The following is a 19,480-nucleotide window of genomic DNA, read 5'->3' as shown; positions in this document are numbered from 1 at the left end:
CAGTTCTGAAGTTCAGAAACACTGGAATCACTTGGGGTGGGGTGAGGTACGAAAGCGTTGTCACTCAGTCGTGTCCGACTCTTTGTGACCCCGTGGACTGTAGCCCGCCAGGCTCCTCTGTCTGTGGAATTCTCCAGGCAAGAATACTGGAGTGAGTAAGCCATTCCAGGGGATCTTCCCCACCCAGGGATCGAACCCAGATCTCCCACATGGCAGGATTTTTTACCATCTGAACCACCAGAGAAGCCCTTGGGAAAAAAAAAGAGAGATTTATGCCACCTGGGTCCTACCCCCAGCAGTTGGTCAATAGCCTGGCCATCAGGGCTTTTTAAAATTCTTGAGCAATTCTAATGTGCAGCCCAGGTTGAGAATTGCTGCTCTTTAGTTTGCTTGAACAAGTAGGCCTCACCCTGGAGGCACAGACATCAGAGCTCTGTTTACCCACCTCAGGCACAAGGGCCATTTCCTGAAATGGCACAGGGCCTCCGGCCCTTCACTCACCTCCTGGTACTTTTTCACCGACAGCGCTGAGTGGAGAAAGCGCAGTCGTGAGTCTCGGAAGAGGGGACGAGGGGGAGGATGAGGGGCACCCCGTGGGTGAGGCTGGGGGAGGGGCAGGGAGAGAGGGTCATACTTGGGGGCCGCGGGGGCACGTAGTCCTCGGCCCAGGGGTCACAGAAGTAGGGCTGCAGAGAGTGGACGTTGGCCTGGCCCACCACGGTCTCCTGGCCGAAGTCCTGATTGTCCACCACCTTCAGCACCAGGGGCAGCGCAAAGGTCTCCTCCGTAGGCATGTACTGCAGCCCCGGACAGGTCAGGGCGTGAGGCTTTCCGCGCGGCGGGCACTGTCCCAGCCCTCGCCCACGGCGTCCTTACCAGCGTGAGGAGGAGGGCTGACTGGGCGAAGTTGGGATTGGTCTGGAAGTCCCTGATGGGCTCGGTCTGCAGGGACTCCTCCCAGCATTCCACCAGGAGCTGGGGCGAGCGCACCTGCTTCATGTTGCGAAGGCCCCAGACCAGCATCTGGAGGGATGGACAGCGGGTGAGGACGGGGACAGGCGGCGCCTCTGCGTCGGGGGCCCAGCCTGGCTGGGGGGCTGCAGGGCCAGGGCACGAGGCTGGGTGCTGGAGAGTCTGGCGGCGCACTCAGGCCCCCTCTCCTGTGAGAAGGAGCGCTTCTGCTCCAGGCCCGGGCACTGTCCCTCTCCTCCTTGCTCCCTTGCTGCCCGTCTGGCCTCTAAACATTTCTCTGGGGGCTGAGTTCCTGACGCTGGCTGCCTCCCAGGCCTACAGCAGCTGGTGTGGCCCCCGGGCTCCTAGGCATGGCTGTGCCCTCTAGCTCATGGATGACTTGGGTCCCACAGAGCTCCATGGCCAGTCAGCGGGATAGTGCCCTGAGACCTCGCTCTCAGTGGACCCACACTGGGCACCCCACGAGCGGTTCACACCCTCCTCACAGAGCTGCCTCGGGGCAGACTGGGAACCAGCCACCTGGCCTGACCCGGGCTGTGGTGCTGGGATGACCTGGCCAGGTCTGCGGCAGGCATGTGGGTTCTAACATGGGGCCTTCCATGCTACTCTTGGAAGAGGTGAGAAACGTCCTGGCACTTGGAGTCTGGCAGGACCAGGCTTCAACTCTGCTGCTGCCACTGAGCCCCTGTGTTACTGTGTGTGGCTGTGTTATTTCTCAGAGCCTGAATTTCCTTCTTTGGATGGTAGTAGTCCCTAATTTTTGCTCAGGGGCCACGTGAGGCTCACACACAGTAGGTAATGAATGCTAAAGCCCTTTGTCTACGACTTGCTGAGTGCCAAGACACTCAGTCATGTCCGACTCTTTTCGACCCCCTGGACTGTAGCCCACCCGGCTCCTCTGTCCATGAGATTCTCCAGGCAAGAATACTGGCGTGGGTTGCCATTGCCTTCTCCAGAGGATCTTCCCCACCCAGGGATGGAACCCGTGTCTCTTACGTCTCCTGTATTAGCAGGCAGGTTCTTTACCACTAGCGCTACTTCATGATATTTTGCTGCTGCAGAGATTTGCATTAAAATACTGCAAAATATTCTATCAGAGCTTCTGCCCTTCACGTCTCTCCTGTCTCCCTGTGTCTCTCACAGGGTATCTTCTCGGGGTCCGAGCTTTTGATCAGGTAGGCAGAAGGCACAAGAGGGTGAGCAGAGAGTGCTCCACGATGCTCAACTGCTCTGGGGACAGCTTGTGCCCCGCCCGCCCGCCCGCCTGCCCCGCTCCACACTTTGTCACCTCAATAGCCATTTTCCGGAGCGTGGGCTGGATGCTCTTGGGGAGGATGTAGATGCCATTCTTCCAGGGCACACTTAACATGGGCAGCTGCTGTCTGAGGCTCTGAAGGGATGAGGCAGGGGAGTAGGGAGCATGAGGCCCCATTGGTCTGGTCCTATTATGCTCCTCCCCAACTCAAGCAGGACCCTGAGAGCACTCAGCTGAGGCGGCCCTGGAGCCCTTTGGGCAGAAGCTAGTGGCGAGTCATGGAGAGGCTGGGCAGGTCGGCACCACCCAGCCCAGTGGTGTCTGAGCCAGGGCCCCCCAGGGCTTTCTTGAGGGACTGGGCTTGGGGGCTGCCGGTTGTGGGAACCCATGGCAGAGGAGTGGGGCAGGGTCGGGGCGCTGAGCACCCCACCTCCCAGCTGGGCCCCCTCTCCTAGCACCTCAGTTTCAAGGATCAGCTCACAGGACGCCAAGATTTCACCCTCCTCGTCCTCCAGCCCTTTTACAAGGGGGTGCCACCTCATAGGGGGCAGGATCCGGTCTTGGGCGTCCAGCCAGACCACCGGGTGCCATATGCTCCGTCCCCACAGTGTCTCATTGCCCTGCAGGGAAGGGGGAAGTCACAGAACCTGGGGGCCAGGCTGGCAGCATTCCAGCTCCTCCCGGGATTCCGACGACACCAGGGTCAGGGCTGACATTTATGTTCTCAGGATGTGCTCTGCGAATCAGCCTCACTGAGCACTTTCTGAATATTCTCCTCTACAAGAATGACCCCTCACAGGAATTCCCTGGTGGTCCAGTGGTTAGGATTGCTCACTTCCACTGCAGGGGGCATGAATTCAATACCTGGCCAGACAGCTAAGATCCCTTCCTGCCACGTGCATGCATAAGTGCTGTCGCTCAGTCATGTCCAATTCTTTTCAACCCCATGGACTGCAGCCCGCCAGGCTCCTCTGTCCATGGGATTCTCCAGGCAAGGAGACTGGAGTGCCTTGCCATGCCTTCCTCCTCCAGGGGATCTTCCCAACCCAGGGATCAAACCAGTATCTCTTATGTCTCCTGCACTGGCAGGCGGGTTCTTTACCACTAGCAACACCTGGGAAGCCCCAATCATGCTGCACAACGAAGCAAATAAAATAAGATGAATAAAATACAGTCTCCTCAGAGCTCTGCCCAGCCCAGCCCGCCTCACCTGGGGGTCCCGCTGCCACAGTTCCAACACCACACAAGGCGGGCTCTCTCTGGTGTCCTGAGGGTTCTCGTACAAAAGGAGGTGCTGAAAGATGAGCGTCTGGGCCCATGTGGGGGCTGTAGAGCTCTTCAGGGTTTGGGTGCACTGGCTGTGGTTCAAGAAGACCAGCCTGATGAAGGGCCCTGGGGGCGGAAGTTGAGGAGGTGGTGCCTTGGAGCTACTGAGTGAAGCCCTCCTCTCTTCGAGCCGCTGGCACCACCGGATCCAGTGCCCAGGGAGGCTTGGGCCTGCCAGCCGCAGCCACTCCAGCTCCCCCAGAAGGCCACCTCAGCGTTAGGCGCAGAGCCCATGGGCTGATAGCCAGAGGCCACCTTAAACTGTCATAGCTGGGGTCCAGGCGTCACAGACTCAGAGCGCCCCGTGGCTTCTCTGGAGGGGTTCTGGGGGCCAGGCTACATGTACATGGCTACTCTTCCTCATTATCAGCAAGTGGCCTTGGCATCAGGGGACATCACAAGGCCCTTTGGAAGAGGCTGGTGGTGGTTTAGCTGCTCAGTGGTGTCTGACTCTCTGCAATCCCATGGACTATGTAGCCTGCTGGGCTCCTCTGTCCATGGGATTCTCTAGGCAGGAAACTGGAGTGGGTAGCCATTTCCTCCTCCAGGAGATCTTCCCCACTCGGGGATCAAACCTGCGTCTCTTGAATCTCCTGCGCTGCAGGCGAATTTTTTTTTACTGCTAAGCCACCAGGGAAGCCCTCTCGATGTTCCCAATGGACACAGCTCCCAGCGGACACCCACTGCCCCGGCTAGACCCCGTCCAGCACTCTGACCTCTGACAAAGAGGGCCACTGCCAGCCCAGGGCACCTGAAATCTCCCTGTGGGGCCAGAAATTGCCAAACCTCATGCCCACCTGTCATCTGTCCCATGCAAGGGACAAGTGGGGCCCAAACCTGTCGCCCTCTCTCTAGCCTGCATGTCTCCTCCACCCCGGCCCTCTTCACGGCCCAGCTAAGTGGTCTTTTCTGGGTGGAGCCTCCCCTTCCTGACCTCACGGTGTTGGGGACACACCGACAGACCACGCCCATCCTGTGTCCCCTGTTCCCGTGTCTTTTCCGCAACCAGGCTCATGAGCTGCTGGGGGCAGGGGTCTGCATGGTTGTCACCCCCTCCCTCGCCATCCTTTGTACTGCTGAGTGGTCAAATTGGGGAGGTCCCTGAGAGGGTGGCGGAGAAGGGATGCCCTTGCCTACCCTGGAATGTCTGGACGTGGCTGGACATCAGGTTCCGGGCCTGGTAGATGTAGCAGAAGAGCTGGTAGTAGTGGGGCTCTGGGAGAGAGAGGAGCCATGTCTGCCACCTGCCTTCAGGCCCCCCACCCCAGGCCCCCTGCTCCCCGCCCTCAGGCACTGGGGGCGTCTGGGGCCACCCAGGCAGACTCGCTGCACGCTCACTGTTGAAGACGCAGTAGATGAAAGGCAGGCTGGGCGTCTGGGTGATCCCCGGGGGCGCCCTCCGAGAACTCATGATTCTGTCCAGCCTCCGTGTGGACGACACCATGTCCGCCCTCCTCGCCTGCTCTTTCATATCTGTGCTCTGTGCCCAGGACAGACTCCCTGAGGCTCTTGGGTGCCTTTCTTGTCACCTCCAGCCCAGGCCCAGGTCACCCTTCTCCCCAGCCAAAGCCCAAGCATGTCCCCTCCACCACCCCACAGCGGTCACTGCATCTGACCACACGGGGCATCTCCGGCTGCCTGCCCCACCAGGTGTGCCCTGGCTCCGGAGGCAGGGTTGCAGGGGGGAGACCCCTAGACCACTGGGGCTTTACCAAGGATCCCTCCAGGAGGAATATGGGTGCAATGCCCTTGACCTTGTTGGGGGCCAGCCTGCGGTGCCAGCAGCGGCGGCGGAAGCGGCTCTGGGGCTCAGGGTTTAGGTGGAACTTGGAGCCGAAGACGCCGTACTCCCAGCCTGCCTCGTCCTCAGCCAGGCCAGGGTGGTGCTGCAGGAAGAGCAGAGGCGCCCTCTCACCCCGTGTGGGAGTGGGTGGGCCCCCTCTGTGGGCCCCCCTCCCGCTCCGTGGTCCCACCAGTCGCTGCCAGGCAGCCCCTCACCAGCTGCAGGAAAGAGAGAGTCTCCTGTTCGTGGCTCAGCTGCCCGTGGTCCCGGTAGCGCACTCGCGCCCAGCGCCGGCGCCGGCGTGAGTAGTAGGTCTTCTCCACCGAGTTCCAGACCTGGGGCAGCCCCGAGGGCGGGATGCCCACGCCGTACTCCCAGCCTGTGGGGCCAGGACATGGCCTGTGGGTGCCCAGGGGCCACGGGCTCAGGGGCTTGGATGGGCCTGAGACACAGGCCCCGGGAAGGGCAGGCCAAGGGGGCAGTGCAGTCCCTCAGATCCAGGTCTATCTGGCCACAAGGAAAGGTGTGGTCACCCAGCATCACCCGGTGGCCTGAGCCCAGCAGCCCATCTGACAGATGGAGAAGGTGAGCTCACAGATGTCCTGGGACCCGCACACATCACCCAGTTCATAAGTAGCAGAGCCTGCACGCTGAGCGCCCGTCTCCTGACTCCTAGCCCATTCATTACGCCTTCCCTGGGGCCACTAGGATGAACCAAGCTCTGGACTTGGCCTCAGTTCATGTGCCCAGGAGGCATTCAGCACGTGGGCTTCCCAGATGGAGGTAGTGGTAAAGAACTCGCCTGCCAATGCAGGTTAGACAGAAGACACTCGAGTTCAATCCCTGTGCTGGGAAGATCCCCTGGAGGCATGGCAACCCACTCCAGGATTCTTGCCTGGAGAATCCCCACGGACGGAGGAGCCTGGCAGTCCATGGGGTTGCAAAGCGTCGGACACGACTGAAGTGACTTAGCACGCATGCACACACCTGTCTTAAAGCTGGGGCCCATGTCTGTGGCAAGTAGGGTGGCCCCACTCTCTGAAGGCTGGGGACCCCAGGGACATAGGCCCACTCTACCCGAGAGCTTGGCGGTTTTCAGCTCCAGGCCCTTCCGCCCTCAGCCAGCGTCCAGAGGACTGACCCTCATTGTCCACTGCATGGTTCAGCTCCACAGCCCAGGTTTGCTTCACGTGCCAGCCTTGGGGGCACTTCACAATCTCCCGGGCCTCCACGGGCTCTCCATTCTGTGGGTGGACAGACAGGGCGGGCCTACTGCAGCCATCGTGGGCTCCCACCCCAGGAGCAGACAGTGCCTCTTACGTCTAGTGCCATCTGAGTGTTCACTTAATGTGCTTTCATGGGTTTGCCCTTCTGAACTGTACATGTACTTTTAAAAGGAAACTTTATATAAGCACTATCAGTTCTATATCAACTTTATATAACCACTCAACATAAGTAGGAAATAACCATACATATGACTATGAAAGTAAAATAGCATGACTGAATCTCAGGTGGATGCTGCTGCCTGCCCACACCCAAGCCAGCTCTGCTCTTATGCAGAGGAGACCAGCCTGCAAGATGTGAGTTAATCTCGCTGTCCAGTCAGGAGTACGTCAAGGCTGTATATTGTCACCCTGTTTATTTAACTTACATGCAGAGTACATCATGCAAGATACCAGGCTGGATTAAGCACAAGCTGGAATCAAGATTGCCAGGAGAAACAATCCCAGATATGCAGATGACACCATTCTTATGGCAGAAAGCAAAGAACTAAAGAGCCTCTTGATGAAAGTGAAATGAGAGTGAAAAAAACTGGCTTAAAACTCAACATTCAAAAAACTAAGATCCAACAGATGGGGAAACAATGGGAACAGTGATAGACTTTATTTTGGGGGGCTCCAGATGACTGCAGCCGTGAAATTAAAAGACGCTTGCTCCCTGGAAGAAAAGTTATGACCAACCTAGATAGCAGACTAAAAAGCATAGACATTACTTTGCCAAAAAAGGTCTGTCTAGTCAAGGCTGTGGTTTTTCCAGTGGTCGTGTATGGATGTGAGAGTTGGACTATAAAGAAAGCTGAGCGCTGAAGAATTGATGCTTTTGAACTGTGGTGTTAGAGAAGACTCTTGAGAATCCCTTGGAATACAAGGAGATCCAACCAGTCAATCCTAAAGGAGATCAGTCCTGACTATTCGTTGGAAGGACTGACGCTGAAGCTGAAACTCCAATACTTTGGCCACCTGATGCCAAAGAACTGACTCCTTGGAAAAGACCCTGATGCTGGGAAAGATTGAAGGCGGAAGGAGAAGGGGATGACAGAGGATGAGATGGTTGGCTGACATCACCGACTCAATGGACATGAGTCTGAGCGAGCTCCGGGAGTTGCTGATGGACAGGGAAGGCTGGCCTGCTGTAGCCCGTGGGGTCGCCAACAGTCGGACACGACTGAGCAGCTGAACTGAACTGACCCAGTCAGCAGCCACCAGCCTCCACGTGCGTGTGTTCAGTTGTGCAGCTGTGTCGGATTCTTTGCAACTTTATAGACCATGACCCACCAGGCTCCTCTGTCCGTGGGATTCTCCAGGCAAGAACTCTGGAGTGGGTTGCCATTTCCTCCTCCAAGGGCTCTTCCGAACCCAGGGATTGAACTTGTGTCTCCTGCATTGACAGGTGGATTCTTTACCACCGAGCCACCTGAGAAGCCCACCAGCCTCCTGGGGCTCCTTCCATTTAAGTTCACTAAAATGAAACAAAATTTGGGAATTCCCTCATGGTCCAATGGTTAAAACTCTGAGCTTCTACTGCCAGAGGCTCAGGTTTGATCCTTGGTCACAGAACTAAGATCCCACAAGCTGTGCAGTGTGGCCAAATAGAAAAGAAACAAAATGTAAAGTTCAGTTCCTCACTCCCACAAGGGCCACATTTCAGGCACTCAATAGCCACACGTGGACAGTGGTGATACAGAATATTTTTGATCATCACAGAAAGTTCTCTTGGACTCACAGACTTAGAAAATGAACTTATGGTTGCTAGGGGAGAAGGGATAGTTAGGGAGTTTGGCATGGACACGTACACACTGCTGAACTGAAAATGGATAATCAACAAGGACCTACTGGCTAGCACAGGGAAAGCTGCTTAACATTATGTGCCCGCCTGGATGGGAGGGGAGTGTGGGGGAGAACAGATATACGCATGTGTGAGGCTGAGTTCCTTTGCTGTCCACCTGAAACTATCACAACATTGTTAATTGGCTTTACTGCAATAAAAAATAAAAAGTTAAAAAAAACAAAAACGTTTTCTTGGGCAGTGTTTGGTTTAGAGCAGCCCCAAACAGAGCCTCCTATTCTGGGTAAAAGCACTGCCTTTGCACGGGGGACGGAGACACTCTGCCGTTCTTCCAGTCCCACTTAGGGCAGCTCTTCCTGCCACCTTGGGATACAAACCCCATCAGTGCTCACCAGGGTCCCACTGATCCAGCGCTCCCAGCTTCCCAGGCCCCCCACCCCAGGAGCTGGATTGTCCCCCATGCCCTGCTCACCACATCCGTGTTGGGGATGGCGGCAGGCACCCAGGCCCCCACGGCATCCCGACGCTGGTTCTCATACACCTCCTCCAGCACCTGGCTCTTGTTGATGTCCGTGTCCAGGAGCAGCCTGGGGGCGGCGAGACCCCAAGTTCCCAGCACTTCCCAGCACAAGTTCCCTGAGCTTACGGACCCCTGGGGTCCTCCTTCGATGGCCAAGCACTCCCACACCTGGCAGCAGCACCTGCTCTGGGCAAGGCTGGGCAGCGGGGCCTACCGTGCAGGGTAGGGGGGTGGGCAGGGCCCCCCGGGACCAGGCTTCAGTGGCTGTATGCCTGCCTCCCTGAGTTGCTGCCTGCTGGCCCTCCTGAAGTGCCAGCTCCAAGGCTGCCTGTCCAGGGGCCCCAGGCTCCAGGCCCCACGCCCCAGCCTCACCTCCTCTGAGGCTCCACTGTCCACGGACCCGCCCAGTGCCATCCGGGGGGCTCTCTGAAATCTTCCTTGGGAAGGGCCTTGTGCCCCGTGACGTCCGAGAAGTTGGGGCGGTGTTGCAGGAACTGTTGTCCCCACTGGTCCTTAAACTTGGCCTGGTTCTCGTACTGGGAGAGGGGAAACGTCAGCGCCTACAGCCCCCTCCGCACACCCGGCACCTGCCCAAAGCCTCCTACCCTGGGCTGTACGTGCCTCCTAGAAACAGGGAGCCAGGCAAGAAAGGGCGTGGGACCTGCCTGGGGGCAAGAGCTGTGCCATTGCCTGTGATGGGACAGCATCTCCCCCGCTGTCCGTCAGCACAGGCAGATGCCATGAATCAAGTGCTCATATGCAAGCCCCTTTCAGCCACACACTCCCATTTCACGGGTGATGAGGCTGAGGCTCAGAGGTCACCTCTACCCCAGGTGGCTCAGCTATGGAGGAGTGGAGTGGGGCGGATGCCTGCGTTAGAGCCTGCTGGTTGCCTGTGACATGACCTGTCCTCCCCACGTCACTGGGGAGCCCAGTCCTGCTCCACCACTGCCACTGGGTCTGGAACTTTCTTCCGCGTTCCCCTGAGGGACACTCAGCCCCTGCTCCCTGCACTCATCCTAACTCTGCTCTGTCTCCGCGCCTCAAGTCCTACCATCTCTCCATCCACAGCATGCAACATAGGAACCATGAAAACAGGTTTTAACTCAGCTAAAAAGTCTGAAGTGTTAGTTGCTCAGTCGTGTCCGACTCTGCGAGTCATGGACTGTAGCCCGCCAACCTTCTCTGTCCATGGAACTCTCCAGGCAAGAATCCTGGAGTGGGTAGCCTTCTGCAGGGGAATCTTCCTGACCCAGGGACTGAAGCCAGGTCTCCTACATCGCAGGCAGATTCTTTACCACTGAGCCACCTGGGAAGTCTGAAACTCAAAACTTATTTCCCCTCTACTCTCAGGACCTCTCGTGAGCCGTGTCCTCCCCCTCCTCTGATTGTAGAGCAGCCTCTGGCCGGCTGCTCGCCCAACCCCCTGGGTTTATGGTTCTGAGGGAAGCTACCCCGTTTCCAGTTCCTCTGTTTCAGAACTGCCCCTCCCCAGCTGAGGTGGGTAGGGGTCCCGGGCTGTCATGTTAATGATGGACAAGGACCCTGCAAGCAGTCTGAGCCTTACTCACTTCATGTGCCCTGAACTAACTGGGAGAAATTCCCTGTAAAGCTCCATCCCGGTGAAAGTGACTGGCTCCAAGGGACCACTCAGTTGCCCTCCTGTTACCAAGCCCATGGCTTGTCAACAAGGGACTCCTTTAGTCTCTGTCACTTCCCTCTAGCTCCTTTTACGGTTCTCAGATTCTGCCAGCGATCTTTTCTCCACCATCGGAGTTGGGCTGGTGCCAAGTCACCCTCCCGCCAGCCCCCCCGCCTCGCCCCCACTCACCGTCTCTGCATACACGACCACTTCGCCCTGGCGGAGCAGCTCCAGGTCCCTGCTGTCAGTCACGTTGCCGAGCCACATGCAGACCCGGAGTTGGGCGGGGAGGGTGTCCTTCTCTCCTTCTCCCTCTGGGTACTGAGTCAGAGGCAGGTCAGCAACCACAGGGGTTCAGGTCCCCCGGGGGCAGGGGCATGGGTTAGGGAGGGGCACACACACCTGCCCCTTCACCCTAAGCCCCGGGAGCAGGGGCTTCACACTGAGTTGGGTGACGAGCATAACAGAGTCTTGTGCAGGCTGTGGGGTGCAGGAGTGCGGAGGGGCAGGGCCACTAGGGAGCCTGGAAGTGCTCTGGGGAGTGGTGGTGCTGATGGTGACGCTGACGATGACGCTTGCTGTGCGATGTGCCAGGCACTGTGCTAAGCACCACACATGTCACGTATGCTCTGATGCTCACACACCACTACAGAGTGAGTACCTTCATCACCAGCCCATTTCACAGAGGAGCAGGCTGAGGCCGGACACAGTTGGCCCCAACTCACACAAGCCAGTGAGCCACAGAACCAGGATTCAAATCTCAGTGTTCTTGTAAGATAAGGACTCAGATGGACACCGTTGGGACGGAGCCTTCCATGACAGCGTGAAGGGCAATGGGGAGCCAGGGAGTCTTTGAGAAACTGCCTTGCCGGGGGCGGGAGGGGGAAGCCTGGAGGTTAGGACTGTCTTCAGGACTGGAGACTTGTGTTCAGTCAGCCTTATTTATGGATTGCATCTGATAGGAAGGGCTGGAGCCCAAACCTTAAAGGCATTAAATATGTAGATAGCAGCCAATCATGGACCAGGGGAGAGGGAACAGGGACAGGACCAAGTGAGGCTTGAGGACGATGGAGGGGACAAACTTGAGGAACATTTATGATGGGCATGGACTTGGCATCGGCTCCATGCCGATGGCCCCAGGCTCCCGCCTCCCTTTGTGTAAACTCCATTTCTCCTGGGAAAGGGCCTGGCAGAGAGGAAATGGGCATGCCCTCCAGAGGCTCATGGGGGCTCCCCAGGATGGGGGTGGGGGGCTCAGGGCTTCTCCCTTGGGGTGTCCCGTGCCCTCTCCTCCCCTGAGGACCCCCAGCCTCCCCACCTGCAGGAATAGGGTCTGTGTCTTCCCGCAGAACCTGCCGGAGTGCCGGGCCCCATGTGGGGAGAACAGGATGCTGTGGGCAGGCACCTGAGCATAGGCTGCCCGCTGCTCCCGGGCCATCAGCCAGATCATCACGTCCGGGAGGTTCATCTGCGGCTGCGGGCGCGAGAGCGTCAGGCCCACCTGAGGAGCTGGCACCAGGGCCTGCTCCCGGCCGGAGCGTCTAGCACCCACCTCGGGGAGCACAGCATTGAGGCGGTACAGCCAGCCCTCTGCAGTGGCCACCATGTCCCTGGGGGGCGCCTGCTTGGCCTTCTGGGCCAGTTCCTGCAGAAGGAGGCGGCGGAGCTTCCACCTGTTCTTGTCCAGGTCGGTGGCTTTGGGCTGACTGGTCATGCAGGGCAGCGGCCGCCTGTGGCCAGGACCGGGAGAGCGGGGGCTGGTCTCCGTCCCATCTCACCTGCTCCCCACCCACCCAGCCTCAGTGTCCTCCCTGGACCGGAGAGCTTGCCCTACTGGTTGGCCCAGCTGACTGGTCCTCTGAGACCAAGTTGGCCGGAACAACTGGTCGACCTGGTGGACAGGCCTGCAGACACAGAGTGCAAGCCTGGCGAGTGGTAGGGAGCCCTGCCTGCCCTCCTCAGGAAGCACGCTCACTGTGGGTCTGGCCCTGGCTTCTCATACCTCCTGCTCCGGTCCTCCCAGCCCCCGCGGTGTGCCAGGCCCATGCTCAGGACCTCCTCGTGGACAGAGATGTGAGCTGTGAGAGGGGGGCCAACCAAACCCGGGGAGGAGGGGATCTAAGTGGGCTGCAGGCCCAAGAGAGGCCTTACAAGGGCTCTTCTTGTGGCGAGGAGTGATGGAGGAGAAGGTGTGGGCTGGGACGTGCAGGGCTTGTCTGGACAATGGAGAGAAGCTTGGTTTGATAAGATCATCAGGCGTGGATGTAGAGGGGGCAGTGATGAGAGGAGAGGTCAGGACCTCTCCTCTCTTTGGGGGGTCCCTGAATGGCAGAGAAGCAGCTCTGTTGTTTGGAGAGAGATCTGAGCTTATGTTTCCTGTGGAGGTAGGGGTGCGGGAGGGAGGCGGTAGGGTAGTTGTTCTGTAGGGTCTGGTCTGCGCCCCAGGCCTTGTGTAGACTTGATCTAGCTCAGCCCTAGCCCCATGGGTAGGTGCCCCCTGCCCCTACTTGCAGTCCTCCACCAGCTCCCTCAGCAGTTTCTCCCACTGGGGAAGCAGAGCCGGGTCCCTCGGATTCCTCATGGACTTCAGGGTGTCCAGGTTGGCCTTCTGCCCAGCAGGAGAGAAGCAGTATGTGAGTGTGGGGCTCCCCTGGGACAGGCTGATTGGCCTAGGATGCTTTCAGCCAGGGCTTAGGGACCTTTGAGTTGGTGATGGACAGGGAAGCCTGGCGTGCTGCAGTCCATGGGGTCACAGAGAGTCAGACACGACTGAGCAACTGAACTGAACTGAACGGAGGGGTAACCTGGAGATGTCCATATCCAAAGCTGTCACATACCACTGAAGGCTAGGATTCCCTCCCAACTACCCTACAGAAAAAAATGGGTGGCAGGAAGAAGCCAGGATGTACCAGGACCATGGGTCACAGGGGAGGGGTCACAGGGTCTTGACCTCAGGCTTCCCTTCTGTTGGTGCGAGAAAGTCACATCTAAGGTGGGGGAACCAGGGGGGCTCTGCTGCCTAAAACTGCTCGGTGGCTTCCCCCCTCAACACACACCTAAGACTTTTTGTGATCTGACCCTTCCCAGCTCCGCTGGTCTTATTTCCTCATCACCTCCACACCCCAGCCACCCAGGAACTTCCTAACACTATGGCTTTGCCCAGTGTTCCTTTCTCTGCACCCCGGTCACTGACCCCAGCAAGACTCTGCTCAAATGTCATCTCCTTTTCCAGCAGCTCCTCTGACTCTCCTCTCTTCATCTCACCCGTCCCACCTGAGTCTCTCTGCCCCTGTGGCTCTTAGCACCTGAATCTCCACCACAGCCCTGCCATTCTGTGCCCTAACTATCGCACGTCCGACTTCCCTGCTGGTGAAGACTGTGTCTACACATCCTCGTGTCTTCGGTGCTTGTGTCTGGCACCTCAACTGGTGTGGAATGCATGAGAGAGCTGAGTGACCAGATTCCTAAGGCTGCGGCTCATTTCCCCAAGTCTCCCGTCAATGGCCTGGGTCCTGGGACTTCCCCAGTGGTCCAGTGGCTAAGACTCCGAGCTCCCGAGGCAGGTGGCCCGGGTCCCATCCTTGATCAGGGAACTAGATCCCAGATGCGGCAACTAACAGTTCGCATGCCACAACCAAAGACCCGGTGTAGACAAATTAAAAAAACAAAACACCAGGGGGCCTCCCCGGCCCCCCTCACGCCCCTGCCCACACGACTCACCAGGCGATCCCGCGTGAATTGGAGGAGGTTGAGGCAGTTCATACGGAAGCCGACGTCCTCCCAAAAGGAGGTCACGGCCACGACGGGCTTGGTGTTGTACCAGGGCACGTAATGGTAGATGTTCCCTGAAACACAGAGCCACGTGTGTGGGGAGGGGGTGTCTGAGGGACACCCCTCACCGTGTCCACTCTCAGAGGACCTTCCCTGGGCCACTCCATTCCTCTAGGGGGTGATCTGCTAAAGCATCCCAACCGGACCCCTCCCGCTGGAGGGTAGGCTGTGGGCCCGTTCAGGATGGATATGCTTTGATGAGCATAGCTGGCCTAACGGGGCCCTCACAGTGCTCCGTGTCACTTGGGTCACAAAGTCCCCAGTTCACAGGTGGGAAAACCCAAGCTAGTGATGGGAAGTGGTTTCCCTGCAATGGCTCAGCCAGGTGGTGTGATGTAGGCATTCAGTTCCAGAGCCTGTGCCCCTAACTCAGGCGAGATGCCAAGGCCCGGGTCTGCCTTGAGGTGGGGTCTTCCTTCTGGGTGTCGGGGCAGAGGAGGAGTGGGCCCTGGGTTCAGAGACCCAGAGTTTGGTTAGGGTGGGCAGACACCTGAGATAAAGGGCCTGCTTGTGCCGAGGAGGTGGGTGGAGGGGCAGGCATGGTCAAAAGCCAGTGATGGGCCTGGCAGACTGGGCCCCCGGCCATGATTCTTATTGCAACAAGGGCAGGGAAAGCTAGATGAAACACATGGCATTCTTTTTCTGAGACATTTTGCTGAGTTGAAATAAAATCCACAGGAAACCGAAAATAAGGTCAAAGCAGAACGTCTGTGAGGCAAGTGGAAGTAAAGTGGACATTTGTCCTCTGAGTTTCTGGAAAATCTTGGAGAACTGGCTGTTCTCTGTAACAACTGCCAGGGCCCAGAGGTCAGGAGAGACAGTCGAGCACTGTCTGAGGTGGGCAGTCTAGGAGGACACCCCTGTGACATAGGTTGAATTGTGTCCCCTGTAAAGCTATGTTGGGGATTTCCCTGCGGGCCAGTGGTTAAGAACCTGCCTTGCAATGCAGGGGACTTGGGTTTGATCCCTGGAGGAGGAATTAAGATCGCACACAACTCGGAGCAACTAGGGAGTCCGTGCACCACAACAAAAGATCCCACGCTTCTCAACAAAGACCCGACACGGCCAAATACATAGATCACTTTTTAAATCCAGAAATTAAAAGAAAACGGAAGAAAAGTTAAAAAATAAAAAGTTAAAAACCAGACAAAACTAATTGTCAGTTAGGAGAAGGACAGCAGCCCTTGGTGTGGGTTGGAGGGTGGCAGGTTCAAGGGGCCCCTGGGATGTTGGGATTTTGTTTCATGGTCTGAATGTTGTTATGTGGCTATGTTTGCTTTGCAATAATTCATTGAGCTGAATACTTTGGTTTGTGTACTTTTCCATAGATGTGTTATATTTGAATCAGAAGTCTATTCAAATCAGAAGTCTATTCAAGAATTATAAAAAAAAAAAACAAAAAAAAACACTGGGATCAAAAAAGACAAAATATATAAAATCCAGTGTGTCAGTGGTGGAAAATGCTATGGAGAAGGATGATGTGGGAGAGAGAGAGGGAGCTGCCAAAAGTTTTTTAATAGAATAGTTACCTATGGCTTTTCCTAAAAGATCTGGAAGAAATTATGCAGAATGCAGCCCAGAGAGATGAAAAATACAGAAGGAAGATTTACAAACGTGTGGAACAGCATGAGAAGTTCCACAGAGGACAGAGTAAATTTGAGAAGGAGCTAGAAGAGAGAAGGGTAAGAGGTCATTTTCAAAGAGCAAGTATCTTATAATTTTCCTGAATTGTTGGCAGGACACCAGTTTCAGACCCTCTCACTGAGTGTGACTCACAGGAATGATAAATAAACAGAGATCCAGGACTGGGGCTCTCACATGTGAGCGAGCCGACACAAGATGGCAATTTTCTTCTGCTGCTCTTGGATAGCATACAAAAGCAACAAGGAGAAGGGAAATAACTCCATTTTCAGCAAAACAAGGAGATAGATACAGTCTGCAGGCTCAAAATACACATAAGGGCTGCCAGAGTCAGCTGTAAGTGCCCGAGGAGCTGCGAGGGTTGAAGGTTGACGGAAGTCACCTGGGGGTGGGGGGTGAGTGACAAGACACACAGCGGGAGCCACGGCTAGATGGGGGCAGAGTGCAGCTAAAACACACCCCCGGAGCGAACTCAGGACTCAGACAAGGATGTGTGAGCTGACAAAACTCAGAAAAGGAACAGAAGAGAAAACAAAAACATTATAGGAAGGGAGACGGCACGAAAGGAAGCCCAACAGGGATCAGACTCAGCAGACAATCCAGCAAGAGGCAAAGAAAGAAGAAGGCAACCGGGGACCTCCCTGGTGGCCGAGGGGCTAATACTCTGTGCTCCCAGTGTCGGGGGCCCAGGGTTCGATCCCTGGCCAGGGAACTAGACCTCACATGCCACAATTAAAGATTCAGCATACCTCAATGAAGATTGGAAATCCTATATGCTGCAACTAAATCCCAGCGCAGCCAAATAAATAAAAGTAGACATTAAAAAAAGAAAAATGACCAAAATAAGATAGAAATAAAGAGCCAAAAAGGATCAGGGAGAAAATGACAGATACAGAAGAAAAGTAAGGAGAATTGTTAAGCCCATAAATGGAGCCCCAATAGCAGAAAACCTGAACAATGGAACAGAATATTTAAAAACACAATTTAAGAAAACCCACCTGGAAAAAGGATAATCTTTTTAACAAATGATGATTGAAAAACTGAATACTCATATGAAAATTATTGATAATTCAAAAGGAACCATAGGGACCTTCCCTGGGGGTCCAGTGGTTAAGACTCTGCAATTCCACTGCAGGAGTCAGGGTTCGATCCCTGATCAGGGAACTAAGATCCCATATGTTGTGCCATGGCCAAAATAAGAACCATACAGCTCAATGTAAGAATTAAAACTGTAAAATCTTTAGAAAAAAAGGTAGAAAATCTTTATGACCTTGAGTTGGGCAGAGTTCTTAGATATGATACCATGAAAGAAAAAAAAGAAACTGAACTTCAGTCAGTTGAAAATGTTTGCAGTTCCAAAGATACCATTAAAAAAATGAAAAGACAAGCCACAGACTTTTTGCAAATCCTATATCTGATAAAGTATCCAGAACATATAAAGGACTCTTACAACTCAAGATAAACAATCCAACTGAAAAAATGGGCCAAGACTTGAATTAAACATATAAACAAAGAAGACATATGAATGGCTAAGAGCATATGAAAAGATGCTCAGTATCATTTGATGTTAAGGAAATTCAAATTAAAGCCACAGTAAGATACCTGGCCCGGAGAAGGCAATGGCACCCCACTCCAGTACTCTTGCCTGGAAAATCCCATGGATGGAGGAGCCTGGTAGGCTGTAGTCCATGGGGTCGCTCAGAGTCGGACACAACTGAGCGACTTTCCTTTCACTTTTCACTTTCATGCATTGGAGAAGGAAATGGCAACCCACTCCAGTGTTCTTGCCTGGAGAATCCCAGGGACAGGGGAGCCTTGTGGGCTGCAGTCTATGGGGTTGCACAGTCGGACACGACTGAAGCGACTTAGCAGCAGCAGCAGCAGCAGCAAGATACCTGGCCACAATAAGAAATAAATAAACCACAGAGAGGAAGAAAATATTAGCAAAACCTATCTGACAAAGGAATTGTATCCTTGTAAAAGAACTTCTGCAATGTAAAGACAGACTCCCGTCTTTTTATAAAAAGACAAACAATGAAAGATAGGCAAAAACCTGAACAGTCCCTTCACTAAAGAAAGATATGTGAGCATAAACAGATGCTTAGTATTATTAGTGATTAGAGAAATGGAAATTAAAATGAAGGGGAATTCTCTGGTGGTCCAGTGATTAGGGGTGCTTTCACTGCAGGGGCCAAGTCCCATCCCTAGTCAGAAAACTAAGATCCCACAAGCCACTTATAGTGGCCAAAAAAATAAAAATTACAATTAGGTACAATTTCACACCCATCAGAATGTTTCAAACGGTAAAGGCTTACCATACCAAAGGTTGACAAGGACTTTGAACAAGGGAACACATTGCTGTGAGCGTGTAAAATGCTACAACCACGTGGGGAAAATGTTAGGTATTTTAAAACCAATTCCACTGCTAGCTATTTACCCAAGAGAAGTGCAAGCTCATTTCCACCAAAAGACCTGGACCAGAATGTTCACAGCAGCTTTGCTCATAATACTCCAAAACTCGAATCAATCCAGATGTCCATAAACAGGGGAATGGATAAACTGTCATAGTCATACAACAGAATGCTATCAGATATAAAAAGGAGCCAAATATGATAGAGGCAACCACACAGATGAATATTTAAAACACTTGTTGCTGTGTTTTAGTCGCTGAGTAGTGTCTGACTCTCTTGTGACCCCACGGACTATAGCCCGCTAGACTCTCTGTCCATGGGATTTCTCAGGCAAGAATACTGGAGTGGGTAGCCATCTCCTCTTCCAGGAGATCTTCCCAGACTAGGGATGGAACCTGCATCTCCTGCATCGCCAGGCGGATTCTTTTCCCCTGAGCCACCACCTAAAATACTAGGCTGAGCTAAAGAAGCTATAGGAAAAGAAAGGGTACCATCTGTATGATCTCATTTACATGAAGTTGCAGAACAAGCAAAACAAGTCTATAGTGATAGACAGCAAAGCATTGATTGCCCCCAGCAGTTGGGGAGATTAACTGGAAAAAGGCCCGTGGCAGTTCTGTGGGATGATGGAAATTTCTGTCCATGATGTGTATGTGGATGTATTGGGCTGGTCAAAAAATTTGAGTTTTTCCATAAGATGTTACAGAAAAACCCAAATGAACTTGAATGAGCCCAAATTCATCCAACTCACTGAAAGTCTGTGCATCTTATATTTCATAATACCTCAATAAAAAATATAAAGCCACCATTAAGAGAATGAAAAGCTTCAAACTTAGAGAAGATATTTAGAACATACTCACATCTGACAAAAGATTATTCCCAGAAAAAATAACGTAAAAATCAATAAGAAAAATAGAGCCAATAGCTAATAGTTGGGCTTCCCTGGTGGCTCAGCTGGTAAAGAATCCTCCTGCAATGCGGGACATCTGGCTTCGATCCCTGGGTGGGGAAGATGCCCTGGAGAAGGGAAAGG

The 19,480-nt window shown here is 54.6% G+C and overlaps 1 protein-coding gene across 9 annotated transcripts in view; it reads right to left on the bottom strand.

The window, feature by feature from the left end:
- Positions 1–19,480, bottom strand: part of FER1L5 (fer-1 like family member 5) — a 54,137-nt gene that overhangs the window by 8,137 nt on the left and 26,520 nt on the right. For 6 of the 9 annotated variants that reach the window (XM_061431518.1, XM_061431517.1, XM_061431511.1 and 3 more), the window contains 18 exons: positions 14,285–14,409; positions 13,072–13,172; positions 12,117–12,294; positions 11,883–12,038; positions 10,754–10,885; positions 9,295–9,458; positions 8,875–8,989; positions 6,478–6,580; positions 5,552–5,715; positions 5,266–5,439; positions 4,892–5,033; positions 4,691–4,768; positions 3,438–3,619; positions 2,686–2,847; positions 2,261–2,362; positions 877–1,023; positions 635–797; positions 502–527 (listed from right to left, as the gene is read on the bottom strand). In XM_061431518.1, the coding sequence (XP_061287502.1) occupies positions 502–527; positions 635–797; positions 877–1,023; positions 2,261–2,362; positions 2,686–2,847; positions 3,438–3,619; positions 4,691–4,768; positions 4,892–5,033; positions 5,266–5,439; positions 5,552–5,715; positions 6,478–6,580; positions 8,875–8,989; positions 9,295–9,458; positions 10,754–10,885; positions 11,883–12,038; positions 12,117–12,294; positions 13,072–13,172; positions 14,285–14,409 (2,414 nt within the window). Of the gene's footprint in view, positions 1–501; positions 528–634; positions 798–876; positions 1,024–2,260; positions 2,363–2,670; positions 2,848–3,437; positions 3,620–4,690; positions 4,769–4,891; positions 5,034–5,265; positions 5,440–5,551; positions 5,716–6,477; positions 6,581–8,874; positions 8,990–9,294; positions 9,459–10,753; positions 10,886–11,882; positions 12,039–12,116; positions 12,295–13,071; positions 13,173–14,284; positions 14,410–19,480 lie in introns of all 9 variants that reach the window. The other 3 variants (XM_061431514.1, XM_061431519.1, XM_061431515.1) reach the window with 3 other exon arrangements.

Source organism: Bos javanicus, chromosome 11, assembly GCF_032452875.1.
Source record: "Bos javanicus breed banteng chromosome 11, ARS-OSU_banteng_1.0, whole genome shotgun sequence".
Taxonomy (NCBI): Eukaryota; Metazoa; Chordata; class Mammalia; order Artiodactyla; family Bovidae; genus Bos; species Bos javanicus.
The sequence above is the reverse complement of the archived record's forward strand: the minus strand, read 5'-3'. Positions and strand labels throughout refer to the sequence as shown.